Here is a 21,760-nt window from a genome sequence, read left to right on the forward strand (position 1 = left end):
TTGGGTACTAGCTTATGGAAATAGATAACCGATCAATTTGGTTCATGTCTTTGTTCAAGACTTGTATAGAATCAAACCAAACCAATAATTGAACCCTAATGTAATATATATAATGTCGGGTTAATGATTCATTATATGAAATTTTATGTTTATTGTATATTTGTATTTTGTTTTTCAATTAAAAATATGTCACTGCCAAGCAAGTTTATAGAATATTGGCAACCCATAGAATCAAAACAAACCGTCTTTAGTTTGGTTTGGGTTATTTGGTTCTATAGGAATGTCGGTTTGGTTCTAGTTATTATTTAGAAGAATCGACCTATGTCGATTCAATTCCAATTTAACCTCAAACCAAACCAAATTGCAACCCTAGCCTTAACCAATTATTCAATCTACTTTGGCATGTATTTGGAAATCTCATATTTTCCAATAGAAACATAGGCCTAATTCTACATTAGATATATCAACTAAGACTAATGTTGAAGCGACGTTAGGTTGGAATCTCATATCGTACTTCTTTACGTGAAAGTGTATAGGAATTATAAATGATACGAGTGAAAAAGTATTTATGGTGCCTATACACTTTCACGTCAAGAAAGATATATGAGGTTCCTGCTTGAGGTCATTCCGGCACGAATCATTGTATAATCCTTTTAACTTGTCGATGGAACATGATAGAACATTCATCTTGCCTTATGATAAAAAAAATTTAGAATTAATCCAACCATGGTATTTTTACTAATTTAACCCTGAGGGCCTTGAATTTATTGTGATCACAAGACCAATATGTGGGCACATATTCCCATAAAAGAGATTTGTTTTGTTCCTCTTTAATGCATGTGCCTTTGATTTTCATGATTAGTTCAAGTTCAACCGTTGGTTTGATTGATTGTGTTCATCAAACGGATTTGAGGTTAAAAAAGTCTTTTTCGAAATGGCAAATCCGTAATATTATGGATTTAATTAGTTACTTAACAAACCTGTTTATATTTGTCACATTGTTTCATGTAGTTTTCGCAGCTCACCGGCTTCACTTTCGACAACGCGGCAATGGTCGCGTGGGTCCATCAGTGGGACCGAATGTGCGTTGCACTGTAACTGACGTCGTACACTTATTTAGTACAGCGAAGCAAACGTCAAGAAAAAGTGAGAGAGAGAGAGAGAGAGAGAGAGAGAGATCACTTCAGTTGCCATCCTTAGGCGTGATCGAGAGACGTTGTTGACTCTAATACTTTAGAAAAATTCCACGTTACTACTTTAAAAAAAAAATGTTTTTGTGCAAATGAGGTGCACCGTATTCAGTGAACCTTAGAGTTTATGATTTTCTTCAAGATTTGTGACGAGTTATGTTGGCGTCCCTACTCGCTTGCGAGTTTTAAATGCTTATTGGTACAATTTATTACGGTGGAGCCTACTGCATGAAAGCAATTAACTACATGTTTCAAAAAATATAATTTTTTTTTTTTTAAATAATGTGTAAATCAAAACTATCAAATTTGTGGTCGCTCGGGCTTATCTCCTTTAGACAGTTATGATTTTGATGAGTCGAGAGAGCAAAGAAATTGACAGATCGTATTGACAAGACATGCGAGCAACTTTTATTCTTTAGGACAATAAAATGATCGAATTTATAAAAATCTATACAATTTTAATATGATAAATAATTATTGATTGATTTAATCGTCAGAATGCAATTACGAACAAATTATTAAAATTAAAAAAAAAAGATTTGATTTTTTTAATTTAAAATTAATCTCAAATGTTGAACTTGAAAAAAATCAATCTCACTGTAGTGCAAATAAAAATTTACGAACAATTGCAATATTCATTGTCGCAAACTATCAAATTACAATTATAAGAGTAACTCCAACCGAGAACTTTAAAAATTATCTTCAAATTGACATCTTCTTCAAAATAAAGACTCCAAACCACTTTTCTACTTTTTACCAATTTCACCTTTAAATCATTATTCATTACTTTAAAACACTTTTCAACACACATTAAAATAAATGTAAAATAAACTGAGTATTGCTATTGAAACTCCAATTAAGAGAAAAAAAAAAAAAGAGAATTGCTATTCACACCCCAACTTTAACTTATCATCACCTAATTTCTTAGATTAGTTAACACAACCAAATTAAAAATTAATACTCTCCAAACATTAAAAATGTTTGTCTTAAATTATAATCTTAGCATTACAAAACATTATAACATTCGTTCAAATCAATTTAATAGTTGTTTACAATCATGTGATTAAGTTCATTTAAAATCCTAAATCCAATCAAACATAATTTGTGATAAATTTTCATAAAGGTTAATCGATTAATTGATTTGGCTTGCTTTTAAAATATTAAATAAAAGACTTTAAAACTTCTAAGGGACAAAAGTGGTATTTAAATCATGTTTCATGAAAAGAGGAGAGTAAATTGACATTTATAAATAATAAAAAAATAATTAAAATGAGACACAATAGGATATATTGAAAAAGATGATAATGATAAAGGTGGAGTTTTAAATCTTCTCTCTCCACCTCAAATATAAAACAATGAATAGTGATTTAAAAGTGTTTTCTTCAAAATAAGGATAGTTGGAATTTAGTTCAATTGCCCAAGCTTTTATAATCAGAGTTTTAAAGGATGGTTGGAGTTTCTCTAAATGTGCGTATTATTTTCCTTTGGTGAATGGGAGGGTTAGCTGAACGGATAAGAAATACACTTGAGGCAGAATCCCCAATGTTATGCCTTTCTATTTATCAAATTAGACCCAAATTCTGATTTGTTCAGATTTGATAACTTCATATCTAGATCGTGGATTTTGGGTTCGAAAAAGGATCAAATTGACGAGGATTTAGTCAGATAATCTATCGTTTTGTATTTGGATCAACCTTCTCCAAATCCCAAAGACTCATGATCCAACAAATGCGAAGAAGTTTATACATCATACTATATATTTTATTTAAATATATAATAATAACATAATAAAATACTTGATCATGGTTAATGTTAATGGTGACGGATTTTGGCACAAAGTACCAACCCGATACAATCTTCCTCCTTTAGTAGGGTTTAAGTCCAACAATGCACTGGAAATGAAGTAATACACATAAAAATCAAACTTGATCCAATTCAAACATGATACAATTTGGATCATAATTTTAAGATCCGATAAAAATTCAATTTGTAGGGGTCCAATCCAATTCTTATCAGATCAATTTCGGGTCGACCCTAATTCAATCCAGACTACTTGATTTATTAACAACCCTATCTAACTTCTTCCCCAACTTTCTACCTATAATTTGTTGGTATTTTTTCAGCTTTTGCTTACTTAATCATGTATTATTTTGACAAAGAGCACATATACTTTTACAAATTACAACCAAACAACTGCATAATTATTGGAAAATGGCAAATTCAAACGGTCGGTGACATAAGTCATTATTCCAACCCACTAAAGAATATGAAAAATATTTTCCTTACTAACTTAGTAAGGAAAGTTTCCTGACCACATCATCTTGTGGCATCAAAAACATGATCTGATGCTATAGGGTTGTATAAGACAAAATTCTAAAAACTTTAAAAATGAATTTAAAAAAATTTACTTTTCACCGTTGAAATTAAATTTTGAATTTAACAGTTTGGTGGCCATTCATTTTCAACACTTTTGGAACAAATTCCAAAAAGATTTTTTTCATTAATCTTTATATTTTTCGTGAAATCTAGAAGATTGTAATGTTGGATTATCAAAATCATAATCCATATGAGCCCCAACAACCCTTAGTAAGATTTAAAATCTTACTAACTAGTAAGGCTAGCTGTTTCTAGGAACATTCATGAACAAAGACTGTTGTCTAATGGAGAAGCTGACACGTATCTGTCCTTTATAGCAAATTAGGTCCGTACCATCGACCATATCTAGTGTGTTGGATGCCGTGGGTTATGATTTCTAACCTAAAGAGGATTCTAGAGAGACTGTCCTTTTTGCCCTTTCCATGGCCCACTGTGAATGTTTGACCCTTTTTTTACTTTTTCTCGGAGGACCTTTCTTTGGGTTACCTTATAATTTAATATTATTCTTGATTAGAGTAATAAAAATTATTTTCTAATAATCAAAATATGAGAAGTTGACTAAAATGATAAAAGATGGTATATATATTCTTGATTTATTTTTTTCACTGATACATTGTTTTTCAATAAAAATATATAATATTTCATCTCACACTAAAGAAAGGGGGTTGTCAAGAAAAGAAGATTTTAATTCTAAATTATGTAATTAGTTTTCAAATATAATTTAGCATCACAAGTTTTTGAATTTTAAAATCTAATCTATATTATTTATTGATTTAGTAGTTTTAATTCACAATCAGAACTAATTCTCTGTTTGATCAACTCTCAGATTCTATCGTTAGAAAAAGTAATAGTTGAAGTGTTATTAAAAGAAATTGAGAAATGTGATTGGCAACTATGTTGGAGATGCATTATTGTATCATAAAAACCAAGGTTTATTGTTTGGTAAAAATAATTTTCAGATATTAGATTATTACGACAAAATTTAAAGATAAAAACACCCTGAACTAGTTTTAGTGAAAAGCAACAGGTGAAAATTGTTTCATATTGTATCGTAAATTTTGTTAGTGGGTCAATATGGGAGCATGGTTTTAAATCTTATTCGACATCGAGATGACTCAAGTGACTCATCCGAGTCGTCTCGATCTCAATCAACAACGATCCGGATATACATAATATTTTAATATTCATATCATCTTGCAAGATAAACAAGAAGTCTCGAATGACATTTTAGGATTAAAGTCTATCTTATATTATTAGAAAATTATAATTATTTAATTAAAATATATGTAAATCAATCAGGATAAATCTAGTTCAACTCGATCTCATCCATGGACGACACAGACGACAAAACTGAGTTTTCAAACCTTGTCCGAGAGAGATTGACAAATAATTATGAGTTAAACGGTCACAAAACGCCATGGTAGAGGTCTGTCCTTTGTGCCTTTTCCTTTCTTTGTTTTAATAAATGATCTTTGACTTATTAAAAAAAAATGTCATATGGAGAAAAGATAGAACAGAAGTTGAATAAAGTTATTCAACTCCTGGAGCAGCAGATCATCACTAAGTAGCATAAAAAATAAAACACTCCGTACGATGTGGCGCGTGTGTTTGTTGGACCGCAAGACTCATGTCGGTGGCTGATTACTTCGTTAAAAACAACTAACTATTTATTTATTTAAAAATAAAAAAGAATATATTAATAATATTTGTTATAATCGTATTGGATGGATGGATGGATGGATGGATGGATGGTTTGTCTCCAACATCACTTTCAATTCTACAAATACTAGACTTCTGTGCTGTCCTTTAGCCTAGACACTCGATAAGTGACGAAAAAGGTTACGGAATACGGACCCCTATTTCGTAATTCTCTTTGATAAATTTACCTTTATGCCCTTAAGCTGAATGTAGATTTATGAGAAAGAGTGAACAATATATAGTCACTGTGATATAAATAAGTAATTATAAAGTTAGGTATATTACTGTTTTAAGTAGTTGTCAATCTAAATGTAAAATTGAATGAAACAGATTTCAAAAATGTACGAGACTAAATATATGGGAGATTCATTATTACGATATCAATCAAATATTGGATTATATGAGATAAGAATCCAAACCAACTTTCATTCTATTTGATTATATTGAATTTGAAACCAGGCTCTATGTCTCACCCTTTGCCGAGGGAGGTCTTATGACGATGGTTGACTCAAGTTCAAAACCAATCGTCACCCCCAAGTTATTGAACTCAATTATAATTTTCCTTTAAGGTTGAAGAACATGAAGTTGAGTGATTTTGTGACGAAAATTTATTTGTTTTTTGTTATAGGTTGTAGTAAGAGCATTTAGATCATTTTTTATTACTATAAGAGAGAAGACTTAAGTCAAGGGACGATGTCATCAATGGGGGGACCGACCAAATATTAATCAAATAGAAGGGTTTTAAAAAACCCAAAACTTTAGTGGGGTGGGGGCAAACAACTAAAAATTTGTGAGGGGTAAACGGATTTGAGTATTCAATTCCCAAGTGGAGAATGGTTTTTTTTTTTTTTTTAAAATTTTGTAGGGGCAAGTGTCCCCACTGTAAATCCACTGCCAATTAGTTTAGTTTCTGAAGTCTTTAGATGTTGATACAATAGACCTGAGTTCAAAATCTGCCCTCACCCAATTATTGATCGCATTAAAATAGATTTATCCAATGACAATATCTAAAAAATAAGGTGCTAGCTAGTTTAGTTGGTAAAACCTATGGATGTTGATATCATTTACTTGGGTTTATATCCACAATCACCTCAATTATTTATCTTATAAGAAATAAACACAAAAATCCAAAATCTTAAAGTCAAAATTTCCACGCTCATTCCTTAAATCTTGTTTTGTGGTGGTCAAATAATTTGGTTTTGGTTTGTGGTAATAATGGAAAATATAAAACACAAGTCATATAAGCGTCAATGAGGATTAAATGCACCTTTTGACAAACAGAGAATACCGGAGTAGGCAAAAGTTGATCTAACACTCATACAAGGTAGCATTCGAAGGCCAAAATTGGAAGTCAATGTTGTAGTCAATATTTTGTCCCATATGACTAAAAGTTCTGGAATGGATTGATTTTTTGATGATGATCTCTATGATGAGGAGATCATCCTCACAAAAAATAGAAATCATCCTAAAAACAACACCTTATTCCAAAACTTCTAACCCTATCAAAAGTGATTTACAAATTAATTGTAAAAATTGATGGTCTACGATTCTATGATGAGGAGATCAGCCTCCTAAAAAATCAGCCTATTCCAAAAATTTTAGTCCATATCAAACAAATGATTTGCCAGGTAAATAGTTTTATAAGAAAATTTCTATCTAATTTTAATTTATAATATTTATTTACCTAAAAGTAATTTATTTGTTTATTATTTATTTTAAAGTTTCTAAAATTTTGAAATTCAATAAGGTTTGTTTAAAGGAAGTTGTACTATTAAAGTACTACTGTGCTTTTATAAATTTGAAATGTTTTTGGAGAGAATTCAAATTTCTTTAAAATTTTAATATTGTGGAGACTTAACTTTTCATCTACTTTATTAATCCTACGTGAAATACGAGTAAGATTCACCTCAAGTTTATAAAAGACTCTTCACTTACAATATTTGTTATTTTAGTAGAAAGATTTTTTTTTATGTGTATAGTAACGGTTCACTGCCGCATTCGTGCATGTGACGTGCAAAAGGGTAATTTGGCATTTAGGACGTTTTAGAGGCGCACTTTGCATGTTCACATCGCCACGAGCAACATTGGGGAGTTCTTTCCTATTTGCTAAATATACCACTAAGGTTTGATATTGAGCATTGGATAAACAATCAGGTTGATTGGTGGTTCAAAGTGATTGATCATGATTAAGATTGTGGGTCAACGTGGTTTAACCACGCAATGACTTGTCAATTGGTATGACCGTGAATCAAATAAAGTTTATTGCAGGTCAACACGATTTTTGCAACTGTTGATATCCATTCCAAAAGGGTGTGATTATCTAACAAGAATCCTTAATAGTCATAGTGCCTATTCAACGAGACACAATCACTTTATAAGTTCAGATTTTTAAAATCCTTTTAAACACATTGAAAAATCACATATTTTTTGTAATTTTTAAATTTCTCTCTCTCTCTCTCTCCCCTTCTATAGGACATAATTTCTAAGTGTTTCTTTCTATTAATGCAAAAATATTAGGAAAAAAAAGAGAGATTGGGCTTTGTTGTTTCTTAGGAACATATTTATTATAATCATTTTTGCATTCTCGATTTAATTTCAAAAGAAGACAATTAACTTTTAAAGAAAGCGTAGTACAACGTACCTCGAATAACAGTCCATCTTCTTTTATTGTTTCCATACAATTTTTCCTACAAACAAACATGCTCTTTGTATCATAAATGTAGAAATATGGATTCAATGAATGAGATTCTACTTCTACGTTTTGAAATCAATTTCAAAAAACATTTTAACCAAAGAAATTTTAGATCGTAAAAATTACAAAAATTTGAATTAGATTAAAGGTCGTATCCTCACCTCATCCTGTCGTCCTCTTGGATTAATCAGAAATTTATGATGTGGTTAGAAAAGATTTGGAAATCTATAGTGATTAAGATTGTGTGAGAGAAAGAAAGTTGGTCTCTCCTCCATTAATTACATCAATTCTAATGGGATCATTGGGTTGTCCTCTATTAATTACATGCCATCCAACTAATCAAACCACCATCTTCCACCGACGAGACTCTTAAGCATTGGTACCACACGTTCTCTCAAATTAAGGAGATGCCATAACATGCCATGTGGGTCAGAAATAGATATTCTTGCTTTAAAAAAACACTTGCCTTACTAATTTAGTAAGATATAAAATCTTACTTAGGGTTGTTGATCTCAAATGGATCATCACATTAGCAATCCAACAATATATCCCTTTAAATTTCATGGAAAAACTCAAATAAAAAAAAATAAAAAAATCAATTTTTTTTAAAGTCTTATTCCAATATTTTGAAAATGAAAGATTACCAAACTGTCAATTTTAAAATTAAAATCCATTGATAAATTTTTTTTTTATTATTATTTATATATTCAAAATTCATCTTACAATAACATTGGATCATGTTTTTGGGTGCCACAATTAAATGTGCTCAAGGACCATTAGTAAGATTTAAAATCTTACTAAGTTAGTAAGATTAGTATTACTCTTCTTGCTTTTGGTCTCACACCAAACATAGCACGTGGCACTCTTTCGGTTTATGTCCATGATCGTTGGTCCTCCTTGGGATTTTACATTTACACCAAAAAAACAAAAAAACCCAAATGACAAAAAAGTATCAAATTATTGAAAATTAGTCAGATCAAATATCTATAAATGATCAAATTAGGAAATTAAGTCCCAACATGAAGAAGTGAGAGTCTGTTAGGTGGCAAAGTTAGGCTAGACCAGAATGGGATGGCATGCTCACATTTTGTTCTTGTCTGACTTATTAATTCATTGCCCACCTGCAAATTATTTTCCACAATCTCTTTGGAGCTTTTGTTCATATTATCAAAGTCAATCCTAACCAACTACAGAGACATTTGTCTCCTCTTAGAAAATTCATTTAAAACTAGGAAATATTGATTTAAGATCGAATAAAAAAAATTCATAAAATTCTCCAACTTATTTATTTATTTATTTTAAATTATCAAAATACAGGCGTATTTGATTACAGGGAAAATATTTTTCGGGCATATGATGTATACACAATCCCTTTCAAGTGTCCGAGCACATCATGGAAAATCACGGTAAAAGGTTTTTTTTTTTTTTTTTTGAATATGAATTTTTCCATGAAATCTAGAGGGTTATGTTGTTGAATTGCCAATTTGATAATCCATTTGAACTCAACAACCTTTGGTAAGATTTGAAATCTTACTAAGTTAGTAAGGAAAGTGTCTCTCTTTCCCTCTTAATTAAATTTGAAGGTGATATGAGCAAATGGGCATGTATCAAAAAAGTTTATTTGTAACTTAAACACTGAATAAATGATTTAAGAAGATTATATAGTGAAAAAAAGGGATATTTTTATATTTTTAAAAGTTAATCACCATGATTGTAGGTTTGTAGGTTGCAATTTTATTAATTTTTTTTCTTACCACAATGACTCTGATTATATTAAGTTTAAATGAAAAAGTGAGGGTATTACTGAGATTCAAATTTTGGTCCCATGTGGTAATTCTTGCATATTTGTGCTTGACTGCTTGTAAACAACACGTGCATTTAAGTTCCCCAAGAGAAAGGAAAATTCGGAGCATTGGGGATGATTTGCATGATCACTTTCAATCAAATATTTGTTTGCATTTTTCCTAAAATTTGATTTGATAGCGATCATTAAAAGGTTAAATTGCAATATCTTATAATAAGGTGAATTGTGTTACCGATCTCATTAAAAATAATTTAATTCATCAAAAAAGAATAAAAATAAAAAAGATAATATCTTCTTAAGATCACAATATTGTATTATTTTGTGAATCTCGATGACCATGCAACCTTAAATGATCAATCCGCCCCGTTGATGACAATTTTGCCCTCTCTCTATATTACAAAAAGCTGTCTAGATACTGATCGATACGAGTGAAAAACATCTATGACTCCATGCACACCACCACATTAATACATTATTGTAGGAAGTCAGTTTAGCATTTTTGTATTATAAAATAGAGTTAATTTGTAATTGTGTGACCAAAGTGGAATAAGTGACTGGTTGACGGGACCAATGCGTCCAATTCAACGACATTTTAACGAGGTTGAAGCCCCGAATTAAATTAAGAAAAACTACTCGAGTAGAAAAAAGAATGAAAGAGATACTCGCATATGGGTTTTGATATTTTGAGAAAATAAAGTTAGGGAAGATAGGGATTGATGTGCCGACCTTCAAAATCAACTATTATCATTATTAATCCATAAAAATAGTGCTCTTACCTGCCTCCATTAACTACAAGGAATTAATCTCTAGGAAGTTTACATTGATAAATAGGAAACCCCCGTCCCCGTTTTATTTCTTCTCATCTCATCCTTCCATTATTTTGATTTACCATTTCGTGAGTTGAAAATGAATTATTTACGACTCTGGCTAATTGTTCATTTTAATTATCAAAACGTGAATGATCACGTTTTTGTTATAATTTTTTTTTTTTTCAGAACAGTAATGAATTCAGAGTTTTAAAGTCACTTTAAACTTATGAAATAATCCCTTTAAAAACCTTTAAATTAGTTATAATTCACGTTTTAATAATTAAAATGAACAATGAACCAGGATTGTAAATTCGTCAAAAGTTAATCACTTTTTCTCTATATTTTGTTGGGCTTAGACCCATAGCTTTGTTGATTAATGCAACTTTGAAGTCATGGATTAAATAGAGCTTACTTATAAAAAAACAAAAAACAAAAAAACAGTCTTATTTATCTTACAACTCTAAATAGATATTTTATTTGAAGTAAATTTCAATATCGTGCATTTATGCTAGGGTCATGACAACTTAACAATAGATTCCCAAGGACTTTTGAGATGATTGTAAACATCAATTGTTTGGTGACAATAGTCGTGGACGCGCTTTTTGGGGTCTAGAAATACTTTCAAAGTTGGTGGGGCATTTGATGAAAATGTCTGTTGCCGACATTTTGATCATAAACTTATAAAATTTTGAAATTTCTCATTAAAATCATTTTTGATTTAAATTTAATCCAATTTCTATATAACCATTTTGATCATCAATATTAAAAAACTGTTATTTGATATAAGATCGTTATATGAATAATTTGAAAATTTTACTTCTATGCCCTTGCATTGAATGTAGATCGATAGGAAGTGTAAATAAGTAAATAGAAAATGTAATTGTACATTAGGTAACCATATTTGTATAAAATAATTAATAAATCAGGCATAAAAGGGTTTGTATAAATATTGAAAAGGGTATTTTAGTAATACTCTTTGCAATATGCAAGATTAGGTGTACTCCTGACCGAAAGTCAATATCCCTTTTTGTTGATGAATCAAATCAATGGTGAAATTTTGATCTCGTTCAAAATATATAAATTATTAAATCAAAATGCCACTATTAATTCATCAACCAGAAAGGCATCAACTTTTAATTAAGGGGTAAATCTAATCTTGCATTTTTCAAAGGGTAAACCTAATATTGTTAACTACACAAGGGGTATTACAAAAATGTCCTTAAAATTTTGCAGAATGGATGGCACTTTTTATGAGAGCATCTCCAACTCACATCTTCAAATTTTTCTATCAAATTGGCATCTTCTTCGAATTATAGATGGAGATTCCCTCCAAACCACTTTGAACTCAGCCAACCACCTCTTTTAAATCACTATTAATTAGAGAAAAATAATATTTAAAATATGTTTCATGAAAAGAGAAGGCCAAAAATGAAATTTATGAAGAATGAGGATAAAATAAATATTTAGAAAATGTGCATAGTGATTTGAGAAGCCCTTCGAAATTTCTCTCTCCCCCTATATTTGAAGGTGTGAATAGTGATATAGAGAGGGTAACTTAAAAATGAAGACGGGTTAGAATTAGGTTTGGGGGCCTCCTATCTCTATAGTTAGAGTTTTGAAGACCGGTGTGGAGACGCTCTAAAACATCCTTGATAAATTACATGTAGTAGAAGTTTCTCTATTAATTCAATTAGAATTATTAAAAGAGTCGTGATACACTGCCTCCGTTGGATACTGTGTTCAACACTATACTAACGTTTTAGTGCACAGATAACAATAGATTTATTTCCTCGAGATACAAGTTAAAAAAATCAACAGTTTTCTGAGCACTGCCATGTAAGTGCAATGTCCAAAGAAGGCAGTCCATCACAAACACTGTTTTTCATAGTCTAAAAATGACAATTGTATTTTTTTTTAGGGTTTAAACTTTTGTAGGGCTTGATGACTAGCATGGAAAAAATTTCTTCCTAAAAGAAAAAGAAAAAAAATGATTTCTTACTTCCCCTTTCAACAGTGAAGAAAAAAGGGATCTTATATCACTAAAATAATTATAAAAAAAAAAAAAAAAAAAAAGGGATTAAAGGAACAAAAGAGAGAAACAAATTAAATGTGTTCTTGATTTAGACCAAATCATAAGAGCTTTTGGGTTTAAAGGTTTACAAAGGTCACATGGCTAAGAAACATCTGTGTTTTATTTAACCTTAAAAAAATTTAATATACCTTGTTGTACCCTTTTGGCACCGACCATGCACAATGGGTAAGACTCAAAAGATTCTGCACGCCAATGTTACTTGGTTTGTGACTTTGGGGTGTAGAAATGTTGAAGGTTAATGATGGAGAAAGCCCAAAGAAACAAGCAATAATGGTTGATTAGCCTTATATTGTCGCCATTCAGAAGGAACTTTAGATGTGACCCACCAGTTCATCCATCCTCACCAATCAAAGATCTAATTTAGTGGTGTTAATGGGTACCCAATTGATCAATCGATACGGACTAGAAGGGCTAATTTATACCCGTGTTAGATACACTAAATGTGCACTTTTATTTCAAATGGATATAACTTTGTGATCGTAAATCAGAATGTATGGCCATTGAAATATATTTAAAAATATATATATATATATACTATTGATCGACCTCGCATGCTTGGAAACCTTGATTGCTCATGAATCCTAGCCATGATCACACTGCAACAAGAAAATAAAGTAGGAACATATGTGCTTGTAGCACCATGCACAAACACAAGGCCAATAGACATGTGAGAAGGATTCTTGTCACCTTGTCACCTTTTTAATTATTACCATAAGCAATATCATTGTGAGAAGGATTCAAATGATCAGGGCTGTCATGGATCGGATCGGATCAGGTCGGGTCGGGTCGGGTCAATCTGGGCCCAATCCAGTAAGGATTGGACCTAGCTAGAGCTGATTTATATGATTTGGATTGGGGCCATTGTTGGATTGGATCTCAAGATTAGGATCTAAATATGGATTGGATAAGTGTGTTCTAATGGTTTTTTTTTTTCCACTCACATACAATTTTCCATGGTAGAGGAAAAGTAGTCAAAATTGCACCATTTGAAGGATAAGTGCGTTCTCCACTAGCATAATCACAATAAGCACAACTAAGATAGTTTTAAATTCAGGAATCGAGGTTTGTCGGCAACAAGTTTTGGATCCTTATTACCTTGAGATATGTAAAATAAGATGATTGTAATTTTTTTCAATTTTGATGTCTATAAATGATAGATTTCCAAACAACAAACAATCTAGAAATAGCCCATTTCTAGGTTAGTATTGGACTTGGCCCTGATAACCCAAACATGCACTAAGTGATGTTTTCTGCTTTTGGAGTGGATAAGATACCCTTTTTAGTGCTTATATTTTAGGAGCTACAATTATCACACTAACTTTTTTACTTTTAACACACCAATCCATATGTAAACAACTCCTTAAATTTCAAAAGTATTGGTTTGTTGTAAATAAAAGTGAGTGTGGCAATAGAATCACTCTTATTTATGCTGTTATTAAGTGAAGCATATATAGCTTTAACCAAACATCTAATTCTCAAATGTGAAAGCCCAAAAACTAGAAGAGACCACCTAAGATATGGGTACAATTTGGGCCTACGAAATAGAGCCTGACTGACCCAACCCAGCCTTGGGCCTGACTTGGACTGGTCTTTTCCTTATCTTGAATTTGTCTTAAAACTTTTAATTCATAAACCTAGGGCCCACATGAAATCTTGTTTCGAAGATCGAACCATATAGTGGGTCATCCGATCCTTATCCAAAGGATCAAAGTTGCCAAAAATCGGTACGTTTTAAAGTCACTAACCACATAACAAATCGATCTAAGTCAATCAATCAAATCTATTTAGTGGTAATTATTTTTTTCAACTTCAAATTAATTTTCTTTACTTACAAAGATTAGGGCTAAATTTTTCATCTATGAGGACGGTCTCTCTACAATATAAAGAACTCATTTTATGGTTTTATACGATCATTAAATATGATATTTATAAGTCTCATGATTTTGAAAATCAGATTTTAGGATTGGAGTTGGGGTCATTAGATTGAAAGCATTATTAAGCAATAAATAATAATAAAAAAAATTATCCCAGAATCAGGGTCTTGATTTCATTCCCATCGAAGAATTATCGATTAATTAGACTATATTTTGATTTTTATTGAATGTTGGGTATGGGCTACCTTGGATTGGGCTTATATATGAAGGTGTACCTTGGAGTGGGCTTAAATTAAGGGAAACAATGGGACTTTGAAGACTATGTGTGGATTTTGGGTATGGGGTCATTAAATTATTTCACATTGTCTATTCTTTTATAGTGATTAGTGAAGAATGAAGACTAATGAGAAAACACATGATCTCCACCATGTAAACATCAAATCCAACTGTCAGATTTTCTTTGTCCCATTAATGACACACATCTTCGAGATACTTATCATCGCAAAGATAAATCCCAACCATTGGATTTCGTATTTACACTCTTTTTTGCCATGAGTCATTATTCTTGTGTCATCCTAACCTGAACGTGACCCTCTCTTACATAAGTAGAAGAAAGAGAGGAGAGAATTTATATTTTTATAACACCAAAAAAACATACACCGAAAATTGAAAAATTCCCATAATGGTGCACTATTCAAATTAATTCTGAAAACAGTAATATACCATTTTTTTAAAATAAGGTTTTTTTTTGGTAACAAAATGGTAAGAAATAAAATGAACAGTATTTTCTTTACAATTTTTATTTTTATATACAAAATACCTTTTTTTTATTAACTTTATATTGAAATTACTTAATTACCCTTTGTTTAATTTATATTAAAATTACATTTAATACACTCTTATCTTCATTAACCAATATTATATAAAAGAGTTGGATTTTGATAAATGCGATGGGTAAAATGGTAAAAAGGTAGAAGAAAGAGAAAATGACATTTTTGGTATGAAAAATTACTTATCATTTTTTTTTTTTTTTACTATTTTGGTAAAAAGAAAAACTTATTTTCAAAAATGGTAAATTAACAATTTTGAAATTAATTTGAATAGTGCACCTTTTTAGATTTTTTCAATTTTCGTGCTCCATTATGATAATTTGCTCAAAATATAAAATGGTTATCTTCAAACATTATAGCTTTTGTAATTTCATTTTGGGTGCAACTTGGTGTGGTTCAAATCGATAATTGAACCAAACTGATAGCTTTGTGCTGGTTTGGTTCGAGTTAGGAACATGTTGCGGTTTAGTTCTAGATTAAGAAAATGGAGAACCAATCAAAATGGAGAATCAAACCCTTATAATATATATATATATATATATATATATATATTATTTTAGTTGTAAGGACATAAATTAATGACTTTATTTAATGATTTTTTTATATATATGAATAGATAATTAAAATTTTATATTTATTTAAAATATGTTGCTTCTCAACAAGTTTATAGGATATTGGCAACCTATAAAATCAAGTAGAACCAAACCAACTTACTCCAATTTAGTTTGGTTCGGTTCTATTTGCATTTTGGTTCAATTTTAGTTCTTATTGATGGAATGAACTTATGTCAATTTGGTTTCAATTTGGCCACAAAACCAAACCAAGTTGTACACTTGATCCCCTAATTTCCTTCAATTGTGTGGAGATTATTTTTGTCACGCAACACAATTAGGACACGTGCCACAAAGAAACGAAGGGGCCCCTACTAAAAAGTTATGTGCCAAGGTCTTAAATTAAGTCGGCAAACAGGAAAGAATCGAATTCTACGTCTTGAACCTTACAATAAGAAGAGATTAAAAATTCGCCTTCCTAGCATATGGAGTATGGAATGCATTTTCAACAGAGACTAGAGGTACAGTCATTACTGCCTCAAACTCCATGAGAAGTCAAGGAACCAATGCTTATGCCAATGTATGAGAACGGTGTTATTAGACTATCACATACTAAGGTGAGAGTTGTAGGTGCACAATTCATCAATTAAGCATGGGCAATGAAGGAATTAAACCTAAATCACCTAAGTCAAACGTAAGTTCAGTGCAAACCGAGATCATCCAAATCAAGAGTACGGTTAAGACCTTGGGTTGGTAGGTGTAGGACAATAAGCCGCGTTAGTTTAAAGGAAATCAATTAGTTCAGTAAGAGCTCAACTCGGATTGAGAGTCTGTAATCTAATAAGGCAAAAGACTTTTAAGGAGATAAAAGCTCTCCCATACACAAAATCTCCTCATTCATGACAATGATCGCATAACTTATCAAGATGGGTGAATGCGACATGCCTTAACTTACCCGCTCCTAAAATATGAAGTTATCTTTAAGAGAAAAACGAAGTCCGAACTTATTTAATTTGATTCACATCTGGGTGATATCTTATACAAATCTAATTCCGAGCTCGTATTTAATCTCTACCTTATACTTGGTCTAAATTCGAGATTGTATTTTACCCTAATTTGTTCATGATCTGATCCCTGGCTCATATCCAACTTAATCCTTAACACATAGACAATCCCGAGTAAATACTTGAGTTTGAACACATCCTTTCACATGAATAAATGCAAAATAAGATCATATCAAACTGATAGGACATCATATGTTAGAGATCTTTTTTTTTTCCACTTCATATTGATGACCTGTAAGACTTATATAACGGATTCAAGTTTTTTTTACAAGTGATAGATTCATCTTCCAAAGCACTAAAGTAAATCTTAATTATCCAACTCATCATACACCTAAACAAATAATATGGTGACACATGTTACCTTAAAAAAATTAAAAGGATTAATCGATTGGTTGGTTGGATGAATTTTAATCTCCAGATCTCTTAAAATACTATTCATCTTCTTCTCCACACTTCCTCCCTTTTTTTCTTTGATTTATATCATTTTACTAATAAAATCATCTGATGATTTTTGACAAGCATCACATCGAGACCTCAATCCTTCATCCTCTTACCTTTTATCATTCAAATTAAATATAAAAAAAATTTGAAGAGAAATCTCCTAAATTAGAAGTGGAAGTTTAAAAACCTCTCCACGAATTGGATTATAAAATGTTGTAACGGCAATATAAGTACTCTTTTTGAAGTCCCGGCGCATATTAGCGAATAAAAAGAAAGTATCTTAAGATATTTATCAGGGGATTGAACCCATGTTGGCCCCAAGAAATACTTCGCTTAAAAGTTGATAGCAAAATTTGATACAAAATCCCAAAAAAAAATGCCAAGTGGCAAATAAGTCTAACCCACAGACTGGCATGACAAGTCATAGCTCTATTTTACACGTGGCATTTTAAAATATACAGTGTATAAAAATTGCAATCTGGAGGTGGACAGCAAAGTTTTGCCTGGGCCCACTTTCTTCTCTCACCTCTCGAATATTTTCCTTCGGATAAGCTTCTCCTTATCTCTATCATAAGAAACAGAGAAATTAAATTTTCTATTTTTTTTTTATATTCCAATTTAACCCTTCTCTACTATTTCTCTGACTCAATTCCACATCTATCAAGAAAAAAAAAAAAAAACCCACCATTTGAAACAAATTCTGGATCAATTAACATGTTTTTAATCAACCCATTTGCCTAAAAAATCATTCCTTCATCTTTGATTTTGTGTTTTTTTTTAGAGAGACAGAGAGAGAATACTAAATGGCAGTATTTGTTGCAAATTCTCACGTCGTGTGCAGAGAAATTTTCAATCAACAGCAACAACAGTGGTGTAATAGTGGAAGCTGTTCGGTATCAGTGGTTTATGGGGTGGGATTCGGGTCACCTGGTTTCTGGAGTGACAGTGTAAATAAGGAAAAGAGAAGGAAATCGAAGAGAGAGATGAAATTAGAGGCTTTTTGGCAAGATGTGACGAAACCCAATGTTGTAGAGATGGAACCCATTACAGGAATTGAGCAATTAGATCAGATCTTATTGCAAGCTCAAGAGCTCTCGCAGCCCATCATCATCGATTGGTACCCCTTTTCTTTTGTTTTTTTATTAATTAAACGGTTTCATTCTACATTTTATTTTTTTTGAGATTTACCAAAAATGAAATTTGTGAAATTCCCATTTCAGCGCACTATATATTTTAATTTTGAAAACGGTAAATTACCATTTTTGGAATTAAAATATATTTTTTTACTGGTTTATAAACTAGAATTTTTTTTAACCAATATATACTAGTTTATAAAACGGGATTTATTTTTTTTCAATTTAAGTGAAATATTTTAATTTCAAAAATGGTAATTTATGGATTTCAAAATTAAAATAAATAGTGCACTGAAATGGGAATTTCAAAATTTTGTTTTCTAATATTTGGAATTTCCACCCATTTTTAATTATTATTATTATTTTCTATCTTGTTTTGGAAATTGGAATTAGGGGTGTCAATGGGTACCCATTTAACAGAAACCGAACCGGAACCGGAACTGAATACCCGGTTCTGGATCCCTTTTATTGGAACTGATATCAACCGGGTCTAAAATGGAACCAAACCGATAATGTCTTGTCATTTCTTTCCGTACTTAGATGATTTAAGGCATTTTTTATTTAAAAAATAAATGCATGTTATATAAAATTCTTCAATTTTTTATATAAATTATCGATTGAAACTTCAAATGAGTTATTCTTCTAAAAAATTATTACTTCTAACAAAGATAAATTTTTATTTTTTTAAAAAAAATAATTAATTTGCACCTAAAGTATGACAAATTAATACTAAGTTAACAATTTTGTTGATAATAAATTTTTTGAAAGGAATTTTTTTTATATATGATTTGAAATACTTTTTTTGTCATTCGATTCTTGAGAACTGGAACTGATGGATACCCGTGATTTTTGGCGGTTTCAATTTCATTTATTTTGGAACCGGACCTGAAACTGACAAGAACTGAAATCGAACTAATATAATGGGTTATAGTTCTAAATTCCTTAGGAACAAAACCATTGACACCCCTAATTGGAATGGTGATTAAATTTGTTCTTGAATTTGTTAGGATGGCTGCTTGGTGTCGTAAATGCATTTATTTGAAGCCCAAATTGGAGAAACTGGCAACTGAGTACCATTCAAGGTAATCTCTTTCTTTCTTTATTCATATCTTGGAGATCGACAAATTTTCAATTTATTATAACATTCACAATTTCATGAAAAGTTTATCTAAATTTAAAAATAAGATTATTATTATTTTTTATATACTTATTTTGAATCAACCATTTTTACTATATATATTAACGATCAAAACTATGTTCATGTATGGTTATGGCCTTATAAGTTGTTAGAATAATGTCTTGGAAATGTTAATTTATATTATTATTATTATTATTATTCTTTTAAAGATTATTATCGTTATTAATTGTTTGAGATTGTGAGTACTTCATAAATTCCATTGCTAATGGGATAAAAGATAAAGTAAATTACCATTTCGTGTGTTGAAGATGGCAAATTCCGATTTCGATACATTGTTCATTTTAATTCCCAAAACGTGTTTTTCAACGAGTTCGTCACTTTTATAATTGGTGATCTCGCTAATAGATTACCAATGATCTTCCCGTTAAAAATGTCTAGGTTATTTGACTTTAACATTACCTGCGATCTCACTGGTAATTTATCAGTAAGATTGCTAATTATAAAAGTCATTTTAAAATTACCTGCGATCTTGTTGGAAATCATGTTTTGGGAATTAAAATTAACAGTGTATCGGAATGAATTATAGGATATGTGATTGAATCATCGTCAACAATGTAAGATATAATGATCTAGTTCATGGGTGCTTATGTGATGACTGATTGCAATTAATGATAAAATAATTTGTTAATAGATTATTTCTCACAAGTAAATAACATAATAAACAAAAAATTCTAGGAACTTTAAAGAAGAAAAAACATAAAAGATTATTTTTCACCATTAAAACTTGGGAGTTTAGTAGGAGTTCAGTAGCCATCTATTTTCAAAACCTTGGATCAAAATCAAATTATTATTTTTTTCTTTTGAATTTTTGTTTTTTGGATTTGAAACTTTCATGAAATCTAGAGAGATGTGGTGTTGGATTGTGAATTTTGTTTTGAAATCAAGAAACCTTTAGTGTGACTTAAAATCTTACCAAATTATTAAAGATCATCTAGCTTAAATGGATTGACACATTGGCTATCCAACACCAGAATCCTCTAGATTTCATGGAAAAACTTGTATTCAATTTTATTTTTTTTAAATAATTTATTTTGGGTTTGATTAAAGATTTTGAAAATGGATGGCCATGAAATTCTCAAATCTAAATTATTTTTCACGAAAATTTTCATGATGTGCTCAAACGTTGGAAAAGGAGTTGCCTGTGCAATTGCAAATGATTTGTCAGGCAATATTTTCTTTGCAATCAAACATGCAATTCATTCAAGAGGTATTCTCTACATGGATCTGATCGAAATGTCTTGATGAATTTATCTATTTATTTATTTACTAATATGAATGTGTATTAGATTTTTTAACTTATTAAATATTAATAATGTGTTGCATGCAAAGTTGAAGTAATATTTTCAAAATGTTTTAAACAGAATCAAGTTTTATTATGTGGACGTAAACAACGTCTCTCAGGCTTTGGTGAAGCGTGGAAACATCTCTGTACGTATATTTATTTATTTTTAATTAATTTGTTGTGTTTTTCAATTATTTAATTAATTAATTTATTCTCTTTTATTTGAATAAATTATTTCTCCCTCTAATTTAATTTTGTAATGCAACCATTGACATCCCCAGAAAATGCCAACTATTCAAGTGAGTTGATCTTCCCAATCTCTTTTTAATTCCTTTTTTTTTTTTAATATATTTTTTTAATTTTTTAAATAAAAATAATACTAATGGGCTGAACTTGCAGTTATGGAAGGATGGAGAGATGAAGGAGGAAGTAATTGGGGGCCACAAAGCATGGCTAGTGATTGATGAAGTCAGAGAGATGATCCAGAAGTATATCTGATGGATGGATATGATTGTCTCTCTCTCTCTCACTACTTTCTTTACTTCTAATGGCATCATCTTAGCAATTATAATGCATTGTTTTTTCTTCCAAAGTCATATATAAATAAATTTTCGGGTCTATTACCAAAACGGATGAATAAGATTTTAGAATTTTTATCAAAAGAGATTTATGCTCGTGTTTTATTATTTATTTATTTTTACCAAAAGGGTACCCACCGTTCATTAA

General features: G+C 30.6%; 1 protein-coding gene and 1 long non-coding RNA gene across 2 annotated transcripts; one reads left to right on the forward strand and one right to left on the reverse strand.

The window, feature by feature from the left end:
- Positions 1–899: 899 nt before the first annotated feature.
- Positions 900–8,254, reverse strand: LOC147386717 (uncharacterized). The gene is made up of 3 exons (XR_015171868.1): positions 8,118–8,254; positions 7,906–7,951; positions 900–1,098 (listed from the first exon to the last, which is right to left on the reverse strand). It is a non-coding gene; the product is annotated as an uncharacterized LOC147386717 (long non-coding RNA).
- A 9,765-nt stretch (positions 8,255–18,019) lies between these two features.
- On the forward strand, positions 18,020–21,651 carry WCRKC1 (WCRKC thioredoxin 1). The gene is made up of 5 exons (XM_086422347.1): positions 18,020–18,538; positions 19,562–19,636; positions 21,114–21,180; positions 21,316–21,333; positions 21,434–21,651. The coding sequence occupies exons 1-5, from the start codon at positions 18,225–18,227 to the stop codon at positions 21,530–21,532; spliced, it is 573 nt and encodes a 190-aa protein (XP_086278473.1). The 5' UTR covers positions 18,020–18,224; the 3' UTR covers positions 21,533–21,651.
- Positions 21,652–21,760: the final 109 nt, after the last annotated feature.

The sequence above is a fragment of the Akebia trifoliata genome, chromosome 14 (genome assembly GCF_017979445.1).
Source record: "Akebia trifoliata isolate Shusen 1 chromosome 14, ASM1797944v1, whole genome shotgun sequence".
Lineage (NCBI taxonomy): Eukaryota > Viridiplantae > Streptophyta > Magnoliopsida > Ranunculales > Lardizabalaceae > Akebia > Akebia trifoliata.

What these genes read in the sequence shown, in the direction of transcription:
- WCRKC1 (XM_086422347.1), top strand. Translation starts at nt 18,225, where the DNA reads ATGGCAGTATTTGTTGCAAATTCTCACGTCGTGTGCAGAGAAATTTTC. An exon ending in CAGCCCATCATCATCGATTG is followed by an intron (nt 18,539 to 19,561) that starts GTACCCCTTTTC and finishes TGAATTTGTTAG; the next exon opens with GATGGCTGCTTGGTGTCGTA. An exon ending in GCAACTGAGTACCATTCAAG is followed by an intron (nt 19,637 to 21,113) that starts GTAATCTCTTTC and finishes TGTTTTAAACAG; the next exon opens with AATCAAGTTTTATTATGTGG.